Source organism: Molothrus aeneus, chromosome 19 (assembly GCF_037042795.1).
Source record: "Molothrus aeneus isolate 106 chromosome 19, BPBGC_Maene_1.0, whole genome shotgun sequence".
Lineage (NCBI taxonomy): Eukaryota > Metazoa > Chordata > Aves > Passeriformes > Icteridae > Molothrus > Molothrus aeneus.
The window spans coordinates 11,498,275-11,522,820 of record NC_089664.1 but is presented as its reverse complement, the minus strand read 5'-3'; the positions used below and the strand labels follow the sequence as shown (position 1 = coordinate 11,522,820).

The window sequence follows — 24,546 nt, the reverse complement described above, 5'->3', positions numbered from 1 at the left end:
CATACTTCTGACTGCACAGTAAGCACACTTGAGTGTATTTCCTTCAAATGCTTCCTGTATAGAAGTGGTATTTTTAATTTTAAGTGACACTTTTATGGAATCACTAATTGTCAGCATTTGTATTACATATTCTGTTACCAGTGGAATGTGCAAACCCCAGACTTACACTTCAGCAAAAACACTGAAGTTTTTGCAGTTGGATCTACAAGGCAGTATATGGGCTTGGGTGACATCAAGATTGGCAATGAAGACATAGCCATTGTGGGAGCATAGCTGCAGGGAAACTAAAGTTTGGGTTCAACCAAATGCATTAACCAATCAATCAAAAAAAAAAACCAAACAACCCCAACTTTTTACAGAAACTATTTCAGGTGACTGCTGTGAAAAGAAGAGTTAAAACCAAAAGACCAAAACCAACTAAACCTCCAAAGAACAAGGCAGAAAAGCCCTTTGTCCTCTGGCTGGTCTGTATTTGTAACATTCCTCAGGATAATAGCTTGGTAGTTAAAATAAGCATCAATGAACTCGGACATTAGACTTGTTTGGTAAGGAGGCACAGAAAGTAATAGAAAGCGAGGAAGTTAAAAACTGAGCCAAATCATTCCCTCCATGGAAAATTCATATTTGTTTTGACAGAATATTCTTCTACAATTTTTGTGAAGCTTTGGTATGTTAAGAAAAAACCCACAGTACACTAATTCCAGCTGGATTTAGTAGTTGATAACATGTGAATCCACTGATTTGTCTGGTATTGATTTGTTTCAAAAATACTCCAGTGAGTTGTAAAAGTTTCTCAGGAAAGTATCACAGAGGAAGAGAATGTAAACCAAAGAGTAAAGTTTTCTGCACAATCTGTAAATTTATGTGAAGAAAACTTAGTTCTCCCATTTCCACCCTAAGTCCTGTGTAAGAAAAGCAGACATGGTGCACATGAAGCAATGACCAAGAACTTGCACAAGGATTAGACAATCCTCATTTCCACAGAATGACTAGCTGCTAAAGCACTTAACACAAACTATTTATTAGTTGCCAAAGCAACCAGTAAAACAAATGGCAAAACTAAATGTCAAACTCAGTGCTTACATGGAAAATGATGGTGTGGGGGGTTTTTTATTATAAAATGCTGTAACTGCTGTAGAGATATCACTAATGTAGTATAGTTAGTTCAGAGGGTTACAAATATGCAAACATCCTCAGTCTTTCTTCCTTCTGTTTCTAGATTTTCAACTCCTATATATCACATACTCTACATCCAATAATTGACCTCTTCTAATTAATTAAAATATATACTCTAAAAGTTTGTTATGAGCTAGCTCTCAAAGCTGAATGGACTTGGCAATATGGACTGAATTTTACCTGAGTAACAAAGAAGAGATTATACCTGTTTCAGATTAATTATTCCACATTCCTGGTATGATGGTAACAGAAAACCTCTGGTCTAATTATTTTCCCCTCAAGAATTACACCAAGACCTACTTGAGGGAAAAAACAAAAAGGAAAAAAAAAAAAAAAGGCGGGGGGGTGAGGGTCCATCCCTGACTACTGCATAACAAATGATAACAAATGCCCCAAAATAAGGGCTACCCACAGCAGAGGCCTGGCTGTTGCTAACATTTAATGCTAGGTGTTAATTTTAATGAAGGGGTTCATTAAAAATCACAGAATTGTTATGACCAGTCTTTGAGTCACTTAGTATTAGATACAATTTTCTGGATATGGTAATTATTTTACCATTATTTGAACTTTTTATATTGTTTTTCAAGACAGAGTAAATATGCTATATTTCAGAGAATGAGTGAACCACTTTGTATGTTCTGCTTAGCACTGCACCCTGAACTTTTCCAAATAACATGATGAGAAAGAGTATGCATAACAGAACATTTCTCTACCGAGCTACACTTGGGTGTGCAGATTCTGAGGAACTTCAGTTGCTTAGAAGGCTTACATTTACCATATATTGCATTAAATCTTTTCCTTTGTTCTGGGAAATTCTACTGAGTTATACCTTCCAAAACAACCTAACAGCCATACCATAAACGACAAGCACCTTTCAGCTAACACTGCAGGAACAGAGATGTCTTTTACAGCTAATTCAACTAGAAATTGTGAACAGTTAGCATACTATAAGCTCTCCAGATGCATTCTCTCTCTCTCTCTCAAACCACAGCAAGGCAGAATGAACAGACTTAAGCTGCTGCCAAGGAAGTTGTGTGAATCACACGGTTCCCAAAAGCATTCAACTTAACTGCTTAAAGCTCTTTCTTAAATGATACTTGTGAGGGACAAGAATCTGCAGCATTATGGAAGACATTAAATCTTCCTGTGAAAGCACTATTCACAATTATATATGCATTTGGTAATTAAATGAGGCCCTTTTAGCCACTAATATACAAAACATAGCTTGTTGTGAGACAGTCACTTTAATCAGATGCCTGCCTCCTGTTTGAATTTACTGGAAAACTAGTTGGCAAAAGAAGTGGAAAATGGACACATGGTTTTCTCCAGCACTTTGCAAATAGAAATGCTGCAGGACTTAACTGAAAAAAAGAAACCCACAATGTCTCTGGCTACAGTAAACTGTTAATATTTTTTTGAAAGAGAGAAAACTGGGTGGAAGATAAATTTGCAGTGCTGGCAAGTAAAATCAATTTCCATCATCAACACATACAATTATATTTTAGAACACAAAGATGACACTATTCCCTGCACTTAATCCCATTATAGGCTTTGGAATTATTACCAATGATATTGAACTTTTTTTCTGTCTCTGGAAACACATGCTGATCTCTAAGGAGGCAGCATGTCACAGGCAAAACTCAACTAGGCCTATTGCTATTAGTAATGTATTAACCTTTGTACTATCGAGACAACTGAACTGATGACTAGCCTTATGGGCTAAGAACCTTTAACTTTAAATCACTATTATCAAACTCCCATGCCTTAAGCTATTAACTGGAACATTAAACTACTGCCCAAAGTACTTTGACATCATCTATCATCATTGTAGCTTACCACCTGCAAAGGACTTACTTCTGACATACAATGTCCAAAGTGGAATTAATTTCAAGGTATAATTTGAATCCAAATAAAATTGACAGCAATATCTGTAAATGTGCTACTTTTAATTCTCCATGTTCAAATATCTCATTACTAATATTTGAGTATTTTTGTTCAGAATTACTCAAAACTAATATATGGCAATACTCCTATTTATTAATGTTGTGAAATAAACAATAAATTGATGCCTTCATGGTTACTTAGATTTCAATTTGAATTTATGCTAACTTACTTAATAAACCTTCTCCTTTCAGAAAAATATATTTTCAGTAAAATGTACTCGATCCCATTTAGTAGCATTTTTCCAGTCACACAGGTGCAGCTCACTGAAAAATTCCTGTGGGTATTACAAAATGCCGATGGCATTCATTGTCTAACTGGCAGTAAGTGAGAACTCTCTAGCTGAGCAAGAAATAAATACAGTAGTCCACAAAAGGGTCAAGCTTTCGAAGGAAATACTAACAGAAGAATGGAGCAATAGGAATGACTCAGCACTTGGTTTCTAGTCATCACATTAATTCTCACTCTGAGTAAAACAACCTTAGAGAGCACTTAAGGGCACTGCAGATTCAGAAGGGAAAATTCACCCTCTCCTAATACTACCAGATACTATAGGATCCCGTATTCAATGAAGTAGGTACTGCTGAACATTGTCCCAATCAATTTTTGTGGACTCCAGCTGAGCTCACTGCAGTATCATGCTGTATTCCTTACCTAGATCAGACAAGTTCAAAATTCTTGCTTCCAACTTTGGAACTGTATTTTTAATTGCCTTCCATTAGAGTTCTAATAAGGTCTCAGCCCTTGATTAAGACTTACAGAGTACCGGTGATGATCACATGCCATGCTGCTAGGACTGAAATTATATTCCATAATCATACAAATGAAGTGTTAACATCAAAGTTCAAGACTTGAGCATGCAGACATGAGTACTACAAAGTAAAAGTCAGAGAACAAAAAGAGTTTATTTGTCTGCTTTATAAATGTAAGAAAGACGTAATCAAATGAGAGGCAATGACTTTGTTTCAAGTCTCTAGTATGAAAAATCAAATCCTCACAAAAGCAAAAGAAAATGTGGCATGTGGTGGGTTGACTTTCATGGGCTGTCAGTACTGCCCAGCCTTCACAGGACAAGGTGAAGAAAATAAGATACAAAACCTTTGAGGGCTGAGATAAAGGCAAATTAATTTTAAAAAGCACTGTGTGCAGAAGAAAAAGAAATCACAAGAAAAATTTATCATCTACTTCCCATCAGCGGGCAATAAGAAGCCACGGCCTAACCCAAGCATTGTAGCACGTGCTTAGGAAGATAAACATCTTAATAATAAATGCCTCGTTCCCCCTTTCTCTTAGCTTTTATTGATGAGTGTGTCATATGGTATAGAATATCTCTTTGGGCAGCTTAAATCAGCTGTCCTGGCTATGTACTCTCCCAGCCTCTTGCCCATCCCCAGCCCACTGGCCTTTTTGGCAGGGTGTTGGGTTTGGAGAGATAGCCTTGATGCAGCGGGCACTGCTTAGCAGAAGCCTGGTAACTTATCAACACCTTTCCAGACACAGATCCCGAGAACAACACTGCGATGGCTCCTGTGGGGAAGTTAACTTCCAAATGCATTTCTGTATGAAGAAAGTGCTCATTATGAGCTACTTTTGAACTCATCTAATAAAAAAGACAAAATATCCTGTGAACTATTCCTTTATGCAGCAATTAATAATACTGAGCATTAAGCAGGGAAAAGAAAAGCACCTTCCTAAAGAAACTGAAGACCAGGCCAAATGTTTATCTGACTCTGGGAATAGCAATCACAATACTAGGACAAACAAGAGGTTTCCTATAAACAACTGGTCATTTGACAGGAGCCAACATGAAGAGCTGGGAGGCAGAGGAAAAACACATGGGCCTTTTCTTCATTTTATATTTAGCGTCTTCCTTTTTCTTACTCTCATTTACTTTGTCTTTCATTGGTGAGAAGAAAAGATTTTGAATGCCAATTAAATTAAATAAATGCATGTCAGCTGTGGTCTGGACTCCTTGGGGTTTCTACATTCACACATGGTTTTACATAATGAGACAGAAAATTGGCCATTCAGGTTCAAGAGATTAAAACAGAACAGCTTTTGAGTTAATAGGTCATATAGCAGGAAGTACATTTCACATAGCCTGATGTTTGTTTAGTCTGGTCACAGCAATAAACAGCAGATTAGCTTTTGTCAACTTATGGATAGTACTCCAGTTTTCCAGATGTTTCTAGAAGCTATTGTTGCTACAAATCTTTTGTCCTCCTGCTGTCCACAATGAAATTGTCTCAAATGTATGTGATCACACAGAAACCTGAAGGAAGAATTTCCTGTGTTATTCACTGCACTGGTTTTTTTTTGGTATTCCAAGAGGGCTCTTTTTTCTTGACTTATTAAATAATGATGAAAACGCAAGCATTTGTAAAAAAATCCCATATTCTGACACCTGTTCCAACACTGGCAAACACTCTGTGACATCCCTTGAACTGGAACTGCTTTCATACAAGTCAGCAATCTTTCCTGTTGACTCATGCTACTGATGAACCTTCGGGTTTTCCTATATACTTCACTAGAAGATTTCTGTAATTAAAATTATTTCCTTACTCAAATTTTCAAATGATGTTTTATACCTGCAAGATCTTCTTTGGAGGAAACCAGTCGAGGAGAGCTGTTACCTGGCTCAATTCTTAAAGATAATCTGGAAAAACAAGTTTTTAGAGAAATTAACAAAAAAAAAATCTCAATAAAAGTTGAAAGAAATTGAAGAAGTAATTATTTCGGCAGTGCTAACTAGCATTTTACTGTCTTGGAAGTGTAGTTATTTATTCTGTGATGGAACACAACAATTTTTTTTAAGTAAATCACTACCTGTAAGAACCAAGAAAGAAACTGAGGAAAGTCTATGAAAGCAGAGGGGGAATTCATTATTTAATCCTCCCTCTCAGTTCAAAAACATAAGTTCATCCAGTCTTTTGCCTTGGGAAAAAAAAAACCCTCAAAAAGTTAGTAATTTATATACAAACCTAACATTTTATTCCCTCTAAACATGAAAGCAAATTTACTGTTACCATGTTGAAATGTGCACACAGAAATATCTATTTTGTTACTGTGAATTACAGAAAAGAAGCTTAATAGAGCAAAGTGACCAACACTTTATAGTAAAAGAAAGTGATTAGGAGAAAGTATTATATGCCACGCTGCCTCACTCCATGTGTTTTATTATGTACTCACTCTTGTGCTCTCAGCATTCCAACAAATCTCCCAATGCACATCATTTCTGCCATTTCTCAAGTTTAGGCAGTCTTAACTAGACATTCATGGGTCCTTTGCTCTGTACCAGTCTGACAAAAAGGTATGAAGGACTACAATGTTAAGTAAACTTTAATGGACTAGGCATAAATCCAAAGAAAATAGCTGCTGTCATTGCCCAGCAGTGAACACACACAAGAGCTGGAAAGCTTCAGCACCTTGCTGTGCACCTCAAGGAAAGGCTTTCTGACTTCATTAAAAACATGCAAAGGGGTGGAGGGAGAAACCTATGACAGCATTTCAAAATATCATGTATGGCTCAGCCATCACTTTCCTTACTACTCTTTATTGGGAATACCTTTCAGTTCCTTCTCTACAATATTCCAACATTGTCAAGTACGTTTTAGTGTGAAGTCAGGTAACAAAGCTACAAGTCCTTTCCATGTTTTCGAATTTCTATTCTTCTGACAGTACTAGGTTCTTTTAACTACCCAAAGTAATGTATTTCAAGTAGGTAATGAATCATTCCTTTCCAGACTACTTTTCTTTCTGTCCACTTGATTTCTGTGACCAGGAATCAGTAACATAACTCTCCTAGAAAGTTACAACAATACAAGTCAGTGCAAGATTCAAATGTTGATCACATGGGAATTTCTTTCAGTATGGAAAAAAGACAAAAGAACTTAATGAAGTCCTTAATGAAGATTTAAGGCAAGTGCATTCTTACACTTTCTTTAGTGACAAAAGTGAGATCAACTTCCATGCAACTACTTGCACTATATTATTTCTCTCTCTTTCTGCCTAAAATTATTCTTGTGAGGAAGAAAAGAGGAACTTAACAGCAGGAAGAAAAACCTAACACCTTTATGTTTTTAACAAGGTTTTAGGAAGAGCTATGCTATGATTACACCATTTAGAAAGCATGTGTGTTTTGTGCTGCACTTAGGAATTCACCAACAGAGCAACAAATGACTCTTCAGTGCTATCAAGTAAGATTACATCACTCTCCGCTGGTCATCTCCCCAGAATATGGGAAGCTAGATAATGTTGGTTATCTGTTTGGTTATGTTAAACTGCACTCTGAATCTTAGCCCTTTCTAAGTCTCTGACAGTTTGGACATCGACTTCCATGATGCCAGAATTCTGCAATGTTTCCAGAAAAACTAGAATGCAATTTATCTGTTTTCAACTTATGAAAATACAGATGTATTAAAAGAAGAACAAATAAATGCAAGCCTAAATGTATTTTGGTAAATAGAAAATACTCATGCTGACATGTTATATTTAAAAGAAATTGTTGAGAAAAGGGAATATATTCTGACAACGAGATGTCATTCCTGAGTCACCTTCTCCTTTATTCCCCCTCTCCTCCAGAAGGCTGGAAGCAATCAAAAACATTCTTTATTTCCAAGAAGAGATACTGACAGTCAGTACAGTTTCCATCAGTCCTGGCTTGTTTGCCACCACCTAAATTCAATTTTGCAATTCCTCTGACACTCCATTTTCCATGGAGCAGCACAAGTTCCACACATGCACACACATGCTCAGTGTTTCCCAAAGAGGACCCTGGAGCCAGAATCTGGTGTGGCCCCTGAGAGGCTTAGTGTGTTATTTTCAATAGATCAGTGCATACTTTGAGATCTGATGTGCTTACCACCAACATGCATCATCCATATCCTCACACACCTAATGACATTCTCACAGCTGAATGTTCAATGTCAATCACTAGTATTACTTTAAATAAAAAACTACCCTGGTTCCAGCATGCCTAATAAACCACTCATAAGGCATAAAGACACTCTGTTTCATGTTGGCCCCTGTGTAACATCAGAAATTCATCTCAGAAGTCACTATTCTGTGATATTCATCCAATATCACAGTAGTATTAGGATTTTTTTTTGTTTGTTTCAGAAATCCTTTTCAAAAAAACAAATCTTTGTTTTACCATGGTTAGGAAGCCTAGTTTTAGTGCATGGTCTAATTGCTGACATATGAAATTTCAACATTCCAAAATTATACTGCAAGAGTTCAGCTAAGAGACACACGAGGATAAATCCTAGATATCAGCCTCAGAAACTGCCCACAAAAGCTGAAACTTCAAAACCGAGGAGTTAGTATTAATAATCTAAGGTCAAACAAAAATTGAAAGTAAAATCTCTAGGAAAAAAATCAGCATAGAGATTTGCTGAATTAACAAATACCAATCTACCATCGGAAATTAAGACAAAGCTTCTACAGGAACAGGTGCAGAAGAGTATGTGAAGGCTTTGTTCTTGGATTGTAGAAAGATCACTGAACAATTTCTGGTTTTTTTAAGCCTGATACTCAAAATATTTTCTGGAACATGTTAGGGCAGGTATGCTCTGGAAAGTAAGATGGATGGACCTCTATTTCAACCTAGTTTTAAATAACACTCTGCTACTGGGCCATACAGCTCATTTTAGAGTAACCTTCCTAGCAAGCAGGAAAAGAGGAACCTAACATAATGCAGAAAATAAAATAGGGAGTCAGTCTTGAACACAGTCCTTTCTCATGGAAGTATGCTCTCCAGTACAGGATGGAACTATTGCTAGGACAGTACAGCCACTGTTACTCAATTTTTCTTGTATCAAGAAAGTAAATTAAGACAAAGAATAGTCTTTCACAGAAGTTTAGCTGCTCCATCTTATTAATCTTTGCTGAAACAAAGATGATATTAGTTGCATCAAAGCAGTCCAGTCCTCAAAGTTGTCCTTTAGGGCATTTCTGACCGTTATTTGCATACCAAACAAGATGGGTCTGGCATATCTGGAACATTCTGGGCTGCCTGTCTAGCAGTAGGTCCTATGACAGTAGGTCAAGCAACAGTAGGTTGCTGGGAGCTTCTGCTGGAAGGATACTGTCCCCAAGTATCCCCCAATATTCTCCTGCTGCTGCAGAGGCTGCAGCCCATGGCTTGGACAGGTGCATTCTTCACTGAGAAACACCTAGTTGGATGACTTGGACCCAGAGAGCGGTAGGGAAAGGTGCCACATCCAGTTGGGGCCAGTCCCTAATGGGGGTTCCCCATGGCTCAGTTTTGTGCACAGTCCTATTTAATATCATTGTTGATGATCTGGACAAGAAGATTGAGTCCACTCTTGGTAAGCTCAGTAAGCTGGGTGGGAGTGTTGATGTGCTGGAGTGTAGGAATTCTCTGCAGAAGGATCTGGACAGGCCTGGATTCATGGGCTGAGATCAGTGATATGAGGTTCAACAAGACAAAGTCCTGGTTCCTGCAATTCAGTTATAACAACGCCATGCATTGCTACAGGACGGGAAAGAGTGGCTGGAGAGTGGTCCAGGAGAAAGAGACCTAGGGGTGCTGGTCAACAACAGCCGAGCATAAGCTCGCATATGCCCAGGTGGGCAAGAAGGCCAGTGGCATCCTGGCCTGTACCAAAAGTACTGGGGTCAGCAGGACTGGGGAAGTGATTGTCCCTCTGTACTGGCGAGGCCAAAACTTGAATCCTGGATTCAGCTCCGGGAGTCTTACTGCAGGAAAGACATTGAGGTACTGGAGCATGACCACAGAAGGGCAACAAAGCTGGGAAAGGACCCAAAAGATAAGGCATATGAGGAACAGCTCATGGAGCTGGTGGAGCTTAGCCTGGACAAAAAGAGGTACACGGGGGACCTTCTCTGCAATTTTCTGACTGGAGGGTATAGCCAGCTGGGGAGCAACCAGCAACAGGCCTAGAGGGAATAGTCTCAACCTGTGCCAGGGGAGGTTCAGGTTGGACATCAGGGAGAGTTTTGTCACATAGGGGGTTGTCAGGCATTGGGAAAGGGCTGACCAGCGCGGTAGTAAAATCATCATCCCTGGAGCTGTTCAAGAAACAACCGGATGTGGCACTCAGTTTACCTAGTCTAGTTGACAAGGTGGTGATCGGTCAAAGGTTGAACTTGATGATCTTGGAGGTCTTTTCCAACCTTAGTGATTCCATGCTTCTATGATTCTATTTTTGTGTCCTGTGGTAGAGGCAGTCAAGCCACAACTACAGCTACTGAACCATATGGCCACTGGATCACTATGAATCTCAGACTAACAATGAAGGTTTTCTTCCACCCCACCTTTTACCACAACTCTTGGTGGAAAAGATCCAGGGAATGCAGCTGCCTGGGAGGCTTACTGAAGATGAACTGCAACGAGGGTTCACTGCTGCAAGTACTAATTTCAGTACTACCACTTGCTTTAAGTACTAAGACTGGCATTTAATACCTGCTCCCACTGGACTGGAACTAACACGGTACAGCTAGGACTTCTATAGCACCAGCATTGCTAGGAGTCAGTATAGCCTTTTAATTGCCAATCAATTTCTCTTGAATGTTTCCCACAGCTTCTTGTCTTAAGCATCTTGCCTTATCTGAACCTAAATTTGAACTGATTTTTCTGTAAGTCATCTTATTAGTCTATTGCCTAATATGCTCTGAAGAACCAAATTATAGGCATAGGTAGCAGCCTGATGGTCCTGTCCCAGTCTTCAAACTGGTTTCACTCAAGAAACAACTGTGAGAATTCAAGGCCTGACCTAACAATGCCAAAAGGTCAGCAAAAAATTTATAGGAATGGCTGCAAGGTATGTCTGGTTAGGAGAGGATGTGGCATTGCACCACAATGCTACATACTGCTAAAACTGAGCAGCTTCTGCAGAAAACAGTATATGGGCTGACCAAGAAAGATCTGTTATTTTTAGGATATGACATCATTGTCAGGGGTTTTTTGGAGCATTCCTACTTGCTGACAAGCACAAACCTAAAGGAAGCAATTGGACTGGCACAAAAAAATTGTAGAGAAAAGCTTTGTTTATATAAAGTGGCTGCCATATTTTCCTTGCCAGTGTAATTGAGGTTTTCATTTGGCAAAACGCATGTTGGGATTCTGCCAATATGTTTTAGGACAACTATCTAAGCGTCTCTTCCTGACAGCCTGGTACTGAGATAGTTCTGTTCTTCATGCCAAAGGTGACACACACTTCTCTGCAGAGAGCATTAGTGCTGTCCCTGGCTCAAAAAGAGCAGTCACTGCAAAGAAAAAGACAGAAGAGGTTCCTACCCACTCTAAAAACTTAGTACTCTCTGCATTTTTAAAGCTTACAGTTTCTCCTGGCATGGGACCAGAAAATGCTATGAAACTAAAGGGAAACTGACTGAGAGGAAAATGTGAAATCAAATACTTAAAAAAAATCCAAAAACTTCTTACCTAGTGTAAAATGGAAGAGGAATGAGAGCTTTCTTTAAGGTAGATGTGATGTGTTTTGATGAATTAATTAAATTAATTTTATTAATTAGTTATATTAACTAATTAGTTTTATTCTGATGAAACAAACATGGTAGAGAAAGATCAAAGTTCTCCAATGTATATAAGCTGTAGCAACTTTCCTGTGGTAAGAATCAAATCTTTCCCTCTTTTTAATACCTTTTGTGACTTTACTCCAGTTTTTCCTTGCCACGGTGAAGCCTGGAGCGAAAACCACTACACTTGATTGAATTAATCTCACAAATAACCAAAATTTAAAAATGAAGGATTAAATGATCTTTAAGATATATCAAATGCCTTCAAGCATTATTAGCAAGGTTGCTATTAAAGTTACATTGATATTCAAATTTAAAATGGAATTACTTCTAGTTTTTACAAATATTATATGATGGTGTCATATGTTTATGGAAAACACTTGTTTAATTCATTTTTTCTGAAATAGCACAGTTCATGAAAGATGTTGTATACATGGTGTTAACATTGATGCATCATCAGGAAACTCCATCTAAAAATCAAATTTAACAATATGAACAGTTTCTTTAATCCAATCCAGGGGTTGTAAAGCCTCTACCAACTACAGTTCTTCACCTTTACCAATGACTGCTTAGTTTAATTTTTCTCTGTCTTCACAACTTTAACGAAGCACAGAAGCGTGTGCAAAATTAGTAAATAAAGACCATTTGTTAAATTTCAACACTGAGGTTTAAATCTCAGACTACCCTTAATAAAAGTCTTGGACCTCTTGACCTTTTCAAAGGCTCTGTGCACTGATCATGGTCAGTGTGCATCTCTTGCGCAATGTGTCTGTGAGTGAAACATATACAATGTCACGAGACTGAGTAAAGGAGTTTACACATTCCTTTGGACCATCATTGACTTAAACCCTCAAGCATGGATGGCCAGAACTGCATACAATGCTCCATGTAAGCTCTCACCAGCCTCTTCTGAAGCAGTATAAACACTCTATTTTTTCATAGAAACACTATATTTGATAGGCAGTAGGGATGAATTAGTCCTTTCATAGCTGTATCTCACTTGTGACAGCTATCTACTGATCAACACCTATAAATTAGTGTTAGAATAATTATATATCATTCCAGGGTTTGTGGCACTATCATTTTAGTCATCGGATTCTTTCTTTGCGATATCCAAACCACGTTCTATTTCAATGAGCCCTTCCATCACAGTTTTATTAGCATATGGTCTAAGTACACATAAATTCTGAGACAAAATTCTTAACTGAAGTATTTAACAAAACTGGTAACAAGACTGGTTTTAAGGAAGTTCATTACCACCCTGCTCTCTAAAACATATGCTAAAATACTTTATACTAGCATTGTATGACTGAACATATGTTTGCTTTGAATACTTCAAATTCTGCTTACCTAAATAGTTACTCTATTTGTCAACAGCTAATTGTATAGCATTGGATCTAGCTTGGTTGAGCTACTTAAAACCTCAGCTCCTTAGCCTATGACTTAACTTTCTAGCTCTCTCAGAATTACTGGCCAGGGATTATCACTTCTAACTAGAGTACATTCACATATTGACCAATGAGCTCTCTGGCATCTGCTTCAAACCTCTGTGTGGGTTAACTCTTCTCTGGGTCTTTTGTAAACATTGTTTTAATATGCTTAAACCCCCAGAACTTAAACCTCCAAATCATAAGTATTAACTTATTAAAAACAGTAACTTGACATTGGTAGATGTTCTCAATGTATTATTCATAATACTACAGAGTCAATGCTGGACATCTTGGAGATAACTTTAGTGTTACTGAACAAAATGCCCAGCACACAATCATCATGTAATAGAATAAAGACTAGATTTTCATCTACTCTAAACTGTTACTTTGTATTAGTACATTTCACTTGGTAAATTTGCTTATAGTCATAAAGAAAGACAGTAATTCTGGATTTTACTCAGCAGAAACACCTTAAAACATCTTCAGCCAAGGGCTTTTTGCTCAGCTCTTAATAAAACTAATGACTAAGTAATCTTTCTGTTACATTTCTCAATGCCTGAAGAAAAGAACAGTACTTACTTGTAATTGTCATCTTCTACAAACTTCTGAAGTTCTTCAATGTAACGGACAGACTTCAAATACTTTTGCACATGGGGAAGTGTTGTGAGATAATCTGTGGGATGTTCAAACAAACAAACAAAAACCATTAACATTTATGTAATCCAGAATTATAATTTTTTCAGGTGATTTTTTTTCTGGTTCTTATGATACCTTCATGGAAACAGAATTTGAACCTCCCTAAAAAGTAAATTGGGCAGAAATACTACTTTGACCCTAAAAAGGTGTTAAAGACTTTACTGAGTAAAAGTGATGCTCTCAGTTGTTAAAGAAAATACAGATACATTTCATCATCATGAAAGCCGGTGGATTTCATTAGATGTTATCTCACTGGTGGAAAAAAATTATCTGCTGCAAAACTGCTTGAATTTTTTCTTCATTGTTCTGGGGAAAATCAAAGCCTCTAGCCATAGGTATTAGGGCTTCTCATATGTCCAAGAACTGAGGAGACTTAAAAGTTGTTAAATAAGTAATTAATAATTACAATGCTGAATATCAAGAATGAAAGACACTAAGTTCAGAATGACAGAAAAACCTCTTGACACACGGTGGATGGACAGGTACATGCCTTGTAGAACATAACTAAAGTTTTGCGGTCTTGTAAAGGTAACTGTTTTAAAGGCATCCATTATCCCAGAATATTGTTTCAAGGCCGTATTTTAATTTTCATCTTAATTTTAACAAAGGACTCAAAGTTAATGCAAAGCACTGCAGCAAGCTACCAAAATTGTAAAAAGGAAAGGGTCAATGAAATAAGGATGTTTCTTTGTCATCCAAATTTTTCAGAGACAATATGAAACTCACAATAAGAAAATGGTACCTGAGTGATCTAGTTGTTCAGAATCATACGTAATTATGCCTAGTACCTACCTTTAAATACCTTGAAATATGGAAGTTGACAAAAAAGGGCTGGATACTGAAGCATACAGAGTAAACATCTCACCTTGTTTTTTCACAAACTAACAATCCTTTTTCTTTAAGCTCTCCAAAACTTCAGCTTTAAATTTTCTGAATTTTATTGTTTAGCTGCACTCAAGGCTTTTCAGCTTCTTTCAAGTTTAACCAATGAAAAGTCGTGCTAAGTCACCAAGAGTACACTGAGTATTCACTAAGACACCAAAACCAGCACATTTATTGATATACAGCTTCACTAGCAGGCTAGAACTGCAGAAATTATTTTTAGAGTAAAATTCTGTTGACAAAAAGAAACAACCCCTCCTTTTCCTGACTTCATCCAGGAGCAACATACGTGCAAAAGCTTAGCATATTGAACAACTCAAGTGTAGAGTGAAATATTTGTATTTCATTTTGTAAATATATCACCAGGATGCTAACAACAAAATGATAACCAAATTAACACATTCCACACTCTAGACATCGTATCCACTGCAAAGTAAAGGGAAGATATTAAGATAATTCTCTCTGCCTCTGGTGGAAACAGTATATAAGCCAAAGGCAACAGCTGTACTTGAAAGCATATCATTTGTACCCCTCATGTAACAGTAAACTCTACACAACCTCTGTTATAGCTCTTACAATTTCAAATACATGCTTAACTGCCCAATTTGCTGGTAAGACTGAAGCTACACAGAAGTGGAAGCTACACCACTTACTAGTGTTCGACTCTACCAACATTAGCCTCTTGTGTTCCTCAGAATCTGCTTCCACAATTTCGCACTAAAGAAATTTTAGTTAAGGCTTGATAGGCATAACAACATTTACCAACCATAGTTGCAGGATACTTGCAGATCAGCTATTATTCGGAGAATATTGTTCATTTGATTGGATCTTTGTTCATTCTCCATTATGCTGTCTGAAGCAGGATATGCAGAATCTATGTAGATTAAATCCAAGAGATAAATTCCTGAAACAAACAAATCAATCAACCAATTGATCTAGTGTTTCAAACAGAAACAGTTGCATAATTTTTAATGAATACAGCAGCCAGAAGCTGTTTACCCCTGCTGTGCTCTGGGCACATTAAACAAAGGAGATCTTGGGATTTGCATTTTGAAAATTTCCATAATTACTGCTTGAGTTCTATGACACCCCTTAAAAAGAAAAGCTTTTTTGCACTTAGGCTACTGCCTCCTATGAGCAATTTGCAGGACCATCAAAAGGACACTAAAAAAGAATGCGAGCTGCCCCAGGCAGTGGTGCTGACAGCGGGGGGACACAGTGCTGCTGGCTCCCATGACCAGAGACCACTGCAATACCTCCTTTGTCTGCCACCAGTAGGAAAAGAGCTCCATTAATTTTTCTGCCCTGAGACTTAGGAATACTTTATGGAAATCCTTTGCAAGACTTTTTCTCACTCAAGCTGAGCTCACCACGTATCTGTTTCCTCAGATCTCTACCATCTTGACCGGTACATTGCTCGTTGGATCACACTGTGTTAGGTCCAGCATTAGCCAGGTTGCAATACCTAATTTCTTTAGGTTTTTACCTTATTCATTCATGCATTCTGAAAAAGCCTTACACTGCTTAGGGATGAATGAATGAATGAATGAAGAAATCACATGACCTGTTATTGAAAACTGAAGAGACAGACAAAGAGGCGACAACAAGCCAGAACAAATTCAGTTTGTTATGAACTGTTTAATGCTTTGCCTGGAAAGCATAAGGCCATAACTGTCTCTCAAGTGCGCAGCAATCTGTGAATTTGGACTGTGAAAGAACCATATATGCCCATTAGACCCACTGACATGATAAACAGAAGAGTGCCCTAGAGACCAAAGGTAACTTAATAATCCCACCAAAACCAAAAGGGACATTTAGACCTTGTAAATGAGTGGAATAGAGCTGGATTAACAACTGAACAACATACAAACCATGGGAATTTCCAGTCATGCTGGAGTTAAAACAAAGAAAAAAGATGCTTAGAAATCAGGTCAAGTTTTATAGTCTAGTTTAACTTTCTGCAATGACACAGATCAGTCCTTCAAAAATTTTCATCCCATATTAAAAATCCTCTCTTGAAGAAATCTATCTCATTTTTATATATTTATTTATATAGCTATATAATTATGTTAATATGTTTTATATATAATCACATTTATATATTTTTATATATCTCATAAATATAAGTACAGTTTATAAACCAGAGGTTCATATGACTCTGACAACCTTAACAGGTTTATCTTAAGAGTAACCTGCAGTATTTATTGCTTTCTCCCAAAAAGTATCTTCTAAAAACCATTCTCAACTTATCTTCATTTCTTTCTCTACACATTTCTACCACTAGAAAGACAGAATGATGTATCATCAAAAGTTATGAATGTTTTGACTTATTGTTTTATTTGCTTCCTTTTCTTAAAACAAAACAAAAAACCCTCTGTTTTTGTAATTTATATCAGTAGTTGGTAGTTTCAGACCTACTGATTAAGTATGCCAATGTGATTCTACTTCTCAGCTACAGTAATTCTCCAAGCCAAAGGATGAGTTTAAAGGAAGAGGGAGTAATTGGGATTTGCTTCCCTAGATTATAAAAATATATACAAAAGCAGAGAGGCAAAAAGGAAAAAAGTATGACTTTATGTGATTAGAAGACAATTTTGTACAAGTTTGTCAAGGGCAGCAATACCTGCTCTTTGTTTGTCCTTTTTCACTCTTGTGAAGATAAGCTATTAATCATACCAGTTTATTTTATCTCATACTAAATTTCACATATCATACCAGAGAAATATAAACAGCACTTTTGTCCTGCTTTGTTTCCACATCTCAGTATTACTTAGCTTTAAAAGGGGGAAAACCAAACCCAATTATTATTTTCACCTTTTCTGAACTTTATCTGAACAAGGGTTTCAACTACACTGGGAACTGCTTCAGCCATCATCCCACACACTCGAGAGACCCTAACACCTGCATAAGGCCAGCACAGACCGGGCAACTTACACCTCAGAATGAGGGAAGAGCTCCAATTTCCCTAATATTAGGGTGGATTTGTAGCAGTTTAGTGTTGAGCAAATCCTGAGCCCCCAAGGGTTTGCAATGGCCTAGAGGTCATACCGAGACTGAGGTTCCACACAGCAGCTCTTCACTGTCCTCTCCTGTCAAGTGGCACATCAAAATGTAGTAGGAGTTATGACTGTAAAGTTCCTATTTGCTCATAGCCTCTCCACTGCAACATGCCTTCTGGCAGCCTGGGACAAGGCCACTTTCCAGCTATTCTGAGCAAGTCTGCAGCTTTTCTCATTGATATTAAAGGTATAAACACATTTCCACTCTGCAGCAGTGCTTGTAAGCATTTTTTCAGGACAAAGAATCTATTTTCCAGGACAACATACAGATGAGGACCAACAAGGTATACAAGCACCAAAAAGGATGAAAGGTGTTAGCTTAGGCCCTGCAAATTCCAAATAAAAGTGTAAGGAAATGGGCTTTTGGTAGGTAGTGGGGTGCAGAAAGAAAAAACTCAAACTGACAGATGTCAAAAAAATTAAACTGAATGTAACATGCTAGAATATAAAAGAACACATTTTTTGTAATTACACACCAAGCCACCCCTTTCCCATATTGCTCCTCTCCCTCTCTTCCTCTAAAGCAAGAAGGATAATTAAGTTTTATGATTTTTTTTTAATCTTGGCAGTGATATTTTAAACTCTTCTATATATTTGATGCAATCGTAGGCATAGATAAGAATCAGTTCATTTTGCACAGAGGAATGACAAAATTATTCCCTTCAGCAAAAAGACTTCAAGACCCGTTTCTCAAAGGAAAGCCTCAGGGCTGCCCCATGCCAAAGCAAACACACAGCACTAACTTTTCAAACTTTGGCTCACATTTGTGCTACTGTGCACTGAAAAAAGCTAGGATGTGAGGCCACCGGGATATTTTCCAGACGGTGAGCTCATGGGCAGCTTCTTCCACAGGCAAGTATCTTTTCCAGTGATATTCACTTTTCTCCATTGTCACCAGAACTAATTTTGCAGCTGGATATTGTATGCAGACAACAGCGTTCATTAGTTTATGGTCCCATGGAAGTAACAACACATGCTAAGGAAAGCAAAGCCAAATAATCCAGGACTACATTTATTAATGAAAATCACTTTGTGTAAAGGGGACAAATTATTTTTAAGCTGGCAAAAGAAAACCAAACCTGTGATACCAAGCTTTTAAACTTCTACTGGAGAGTTTAAACAAAGAAGTAATATTAGTAACAGTTTAAAGACAGGAAAACATTAATATGGCAAAAAAGTGAACTTCAAATGTAGCAGTCAATGCCACATTTTGAGTCCTCCACCAACCAGACAACAATTTCCAAGGCTAGATTTTATTGAAAAAATATTTATGGAGAACTGCAGTGTTCAGCAGGATGCAAACCTAAGTCTGTATACTTGTGTCTTGATTTACAGTTAAGCTTCTCCTATTATTTTCTTTATTCAATACTCAAAGCTTCTGAGAAACTAGCACTGAGACAGATAATAAATAAGCATACTTTGGAGTTGATGGGTACTAACAAAGAGGTCTTCAGAAAAATACTCCCAAGCCCTCAAAAAATGAGTGGTTATTCAGCTTCATTCAGTTCTGAAGAACCTGAACTGGAGCATGTAAGCTTTAAAATGCTCATGAACGACTACAGTATGCAATTTGTTCCTCATTAAGAAAGACGGACATAACATGCTATGAAAGACAAAACACTTTCAGTCAAGTAAATAACATGTACAAATTTATACTAATGAGAAAAGCTGGGCAGGTATTACTTTAAATAGCAGTAACAGAAACAAAGAGAAATCGGGGGTTTTTGGCATTTCCCTCCAAGTTAGAAAGCCTGGGTTCAAGTTTTCTGTTCTGCCACAGATTTCTTTTACCTGAGCAGCACCATTTATTCTTAACAATTCAGAATTTGGGGGGTTTATGACAATTTGCAGGCACGAGGTGTAATCCAAAACTTGAAGCACCTAAAATTGTTTCACAAATATACGCTGTTGCAAAACCAATCATAAAAAACATCTGCGCAGATAAAGACTGAAAACTTGCATCATTATCAACTGCGTATTTTTTACTTTTTATTTTTTTAAACTTTTTTTATAATGACTATAAAACTATACTGAAAAATAGTAGGGCTGACAAACAAAAAATTAGGTGGTTAAACCACCCCAATATTTGATATATACTTTCATGCACAGTGGTCTGTTAAGGGTCTGTGCAATTCTGCAAATGCAAGTAAGCTGGGAAACAGCTGATGTATGATATTTTTGTCAGTCAGACATTCCCTACTTTGCAACAAAAAATAATTAGCTGATACAGAAGTATTTCACACAAGCCTGGGGACTTCAATTTATTATTCTTAGGTAACATTTTGATCATGTACTATAATAAATATCACAGTTATTTGGTAAATTGAATTGTTACTGTGAACAAACACATGGTGTAAAAGGAGGTAAAAAAACCCCTAAATGTTTTAATGAACAGTTTAGTTCCCTACTTACAATCATGTACACTTCTAAATAATATTCACAGCCCCTGAATGCACATATGCTGCTGTGTAACACAGATGTCTGGGCATAAAGCATTCCTTCAGTACAGGAAGCAGAGTCTGCAAGACACGCAGTAACTGGCACACATAACAGAAGAGAATCTGTGGAAAGTAATTATTTTCCACTTTTGCTCCTCACAAATTGAATAATGACACTGGTGTGACAGGAGGACCAGAAGAGACAAGGATATATTTCCAATTTGCAGTCAAGTATATTTATGAAAGCATTTTCCTACATACAGTAATGTGGTTGTATCACACTAAACAAAGCAGAGGACAGAGGGACAGTAACTTATCAATTAACTGTGTGGTAGAAAGTCCAAACTACTACAGTCAGCAGTTTATAAAACCAAAGACACCATTGTTAGGAGATTAGCTCATAGGCAAAAAAGCCAACTGTTTTGTGGTATTGCTGGTTTCAAGAAGACTGGATATTTTCCAAGGATTAAGGGCTGGAAAATTTTTCTACAAAACCAAATGTATATACTGGTTAACCTTGGTAGGATTGGAATACTCTAAAAAAGTCTGAAGACAAACCTTTGCTAAGGCAACACCATGTAATTTGTAACATACAGAAATGTATTCATCATAAAATGTCTGAAGAGAGACTTCACACATTTATGACATGGTCCCATGGACAGTCGTCAAGGTGATTACAGGATTGGAAAGCTCGCCATATGAAAAAAGGCTAAAGGAATTGGGTTTGTTCAGCTCAGAGAAGTGAAGAGGCAGGAAGGGAACCTAACTGCTCTTCCAGTACACACAGAGCAGTCACAGGGAAGATGGAAATACTCTCTCCAGAGTGATAGCAACAGGTCAAGAAGTGATGGGGGAGCATTCTATCTGCATATAAGCAAATTTCTTCTCTGCAAATACACTTAAATATTGAAATAGGTTTCCCAGAGGAGGACAGCAATTTCCCTTGCTGGAAATACTCAAGATATGGCTTGAGTGGACACTGGGTAAGCTAATTTATGGCCCTGCTTTCCACAGAAGGTAGATCAGATAATCTCCAGGGATCTCTTCAAGCCACAACTCTACTGTTCTATGACAAGCTTGAAAAATGCGCTGGCCTATACCTGGATATCTATTATTGAAGGGGAGTTTGGAGTACAGCAGTTATATGGACTAATTTGCTGCAGCAGGAAGGCTCTGCACATACAAGCAGACAATGGACCCTAATTTTAACTGTGAATAAAGTGAGTACTTCAAGCAATCTCTTTTATCATGTGATATAAGCAAAATTTACCTTATAAAAATGTAGAGCTAGAGAGGGCACCTTATTTTGGTTCATTCTGTCTCAGCAACATCAACTAACAAAATTAAAATTTGATGTTGATTCCATAGTCTTTCCTGAGTAATCTCACCCTATTCAACCCCGGGACTTAATCATCCCACATTTGTCACCACAGCAATGAAGCCTAATATAGAAAAACAGATCAATAAGTGCAGCAAAACCCAAGGAACTTTCAAACTAAAATACCAGTTTGTGAAAGAAAATGTTACCAAGAACTCAACTGGAGTTACATTCAAGAAGCTGTACCGTGAATCATCTCTGACTGGTGCAGATCATTTTGTTATCCACTGAAACAGGCTAAAAAATTCTGAAGCTGTCTGGACCTTTCTACCAAAGCTTTCCCCCTAAACAAATCAGATTTTCTCCAGAATACTGTCTTTTTTTTTTTCAATTTCCCCCAAAGCCCAGCTATTTCCTAATACATTTCCCATGAATCAGGAAAAATACATTACAGAAGATTAAATGCTTTAAGAGTGATGCATTTTAACATTTTTAAATGCATGCTATCCAATGTCAGAAAGCAGAAAATACTTAAAAAAAGACTATAGGAAAAAGGCAAAGGTACAATAGCTGTTTTCCAGATGTTGCTTCCTGTCAGCAGCAAGTGGTGGTTAGAAACTTCCTGAGACAGATCTTACATAAACACTTTCGGGTTTAAGTCTGGGTGGTAATTTTTCTTTACAATGTTTTTTCTCTGGATCCATCCATTTTTTCTTTTTCCTGCTATTCCTACAAAACCACTTTTCCTTTTTTAACTTTTGAGCTTGAAAGATCTTGTGGCAAATGAATCTGGCAATTTAACTGCACCCTGTCTGGAAAAAAAATCTGTTTAATTTCTCAAGGTTTACCTTTTTAAGATTGGCACATTCTTATCTCTTTCTGCTTACCTTGAATTTCTGATCACTGACTCAAAGTTAATTTCTATGGCCATATGTTCTATAGTATTTTCACTCATTCTCAAAGCCAAGTCTTTCAAACCACTCCTTGCCAACTGCATTACCCTACTGAAGACAACTGTCAGACTTCAGAGCCAGAAATAACTGGATGTCAGTACCTTTCTGCTAGTAGGGTGTTTTGTTCTCTAATCATAGACTTTAATACAAGCTGATTGCTGAGATTCTCAGGATGAAGGAGAAATCAACTGTGAAATCTTTTGCAAATCACATCATTCAGCGTAAAGCCTCTTAAAAAAAACAGTGAACTGGACTTCCCAGCATTACAATGGTAATTGTAAAATCCAAGGAAAAGGTATGCCCATTTGGTCCAAGCAGAATGCCCACACAAAGGCAAATCCTGTTTTTTCTCTTCAGTCCTTCCCAAGGAGCAAACACCTATTGTTATCCAAACAATTCGGTTATGCTACAAACACCTGGCATATCCAAATAAAAGCTCCCTGTCATCTATCAAGTCGGCACAACTTCTCTTTTTCCCTGTAGACAAAACTGCAACAGGTTGAAGAAATAAGCTTTGTCATATGCTATTTAGAACAACCCATACACAAAAGCTTATGGGTTATTTAGACAGCTTTTAAGAGACAAAAAAGCAGTCAGTACTTAATCAAAAGGCTGATCTGTGTAAAAATATGCTTCTTGTTCAGCAAAGAGGACAGTCACAGAAACAGAGTTTGGCTAATTTTGATTTTTCAAATATTTTATTTATAACATAATTACCTGTAAGAGAATGCTTAATGACTAAAAAATACACCACAAGAGAAGTCTCTAGGCTCCTTCACTGAGTAAAAATTTTAGGCATTTAACTGCATTTATTTAAGTGCCCTAAAATCAATGGACCTAAACTATACGTTAAAGAGCTTAAAAGTGGTTATGGATACTTTATAAATATGGGCCTAAATCAACAACCTCATCCTCAGGAAATAGTTTTTTTCAAGAACCTTGGTGCTGTGGGGTATAACTTCAAGTTAGAAACCTGCATTTTCCTATAAAAGCAAAGAATCTAAAACTGTTCATTTTAAAATGAAAACTAAATACTCCACCCAAGTAGTAATCTACCTAGAGAATCACCTATCTAGCTCTACAAGCACTTAGGAACTGGAGAAACTGATCAGGAAACAACGACAGGAAACAACCACTCTAACATCCTGACAAACGCTCATGGCAACCCACTCCCTGTGCTCTTCCTGCTGCCACTTCCCTCCCTTGAGCAGTGCTCTCCTAGGCTGAAAAAGCACCTTGGCAAGGAAGGAGTGTGAATCATACTCACGTTGAAAGGAAGTTTCATGGGAATATTGCTAAATCAGTCAAAAATTAACAGAATTATCACTTTCTGATTCTATTAAGCCAGCTTTTTCAGTATAAAACCGGGACAGTATAAAATTGGAAAAGCTTTGGACTGCTTTAATCCCAAGTGTCCAGACTATGCTCCTAACTAGCACTGAAATGGCCACTCCAGTCAGTGGTCCTCTCTCTTTAGAATAGAAAGGAATAAGCTTCTGAGTTAAAATAGAAAATAATTAACATAACAATAGTAAATTGAAGGAATCACAGGCCATAGAGGGAAGGTACAAAAAACTTAGAAAGCCTAAGGCATATTGAATTGATAGTGTAATATAGTTAGACGTGAGGTTTTTTCTGGCATTCACTTTTATGATGGAAATAATCTGTCATTATAAAAACAACTGCTTGTTCAGGTTTTAACTTGAACAGAACTGGTTTTAATACAGTATCTTTAAACCTCTTTATTTGTCCTCTGGTTAACTCAAGTGCCCTCATATTGGTTTCCTCCAATTCTACAAAACCCAAATATCTTCAAAACTGACTGACAAATTGCAAACAAGCCCATTATTACAATACAGCCCATTAGTACAATACAGCTTTCTTATGATGTCAATGATATACAGTGACTGAAACAACCATTTGGTTTCCTAAACTGTAATAAAAAAGCGCCATTTTTATGTTGTAAAGTTTCACTTTTAATTTGCTAATTTCTTTGCAGGATTCCCAACAAGTTATAAAGGCAGATTTTAAATTCATTCATTCATTTGACAAATCTTTTTTAAACCCAGAGCTAATAGCTAACAACCAAAAACGTTCTACACGCAGAGTTTCATAATGGCAACTTTTTAGAGG

General features: G+C 37.3%; 1 protein-coding gene across 4 annotated transcripts in view; it reads right to left on the bottom strand.

The window, feature by feature from the left end:
* Positions 1 to 24,546, bottom strand: part of RALGPS1 (Ral GEF with PH domain and SH3 binding motif 1) — a 76,374-nt gene that overhangs the window by 16,369 nt on the left and 35,459 nt on the right. For all 4 annotated transcript variants that reach the window (XM_066563113.1, XM_066563115.1, XM_066563116.1 and 1 more), the window contains exons 11-13: positions 15,412 to 15,549; positions 13,647 to 13,740; positions 5,706 to 5,773 (exon numbers count right to left, since the gene is read on the bottom strand). In XM_066563113.1, coding sequence (XP_066419210.1) covers positions 5,706 to 5,773; positions 13,647 to 13,740; positions 15,412 to 15,549 — 300 coding nt within the window. The remainder of the gene's footprint in view (positions 1 to 5,705; positions 5,774 to 13,646; positions 13,741 to 15,411; positions 15,550 to 24,546) is intronic.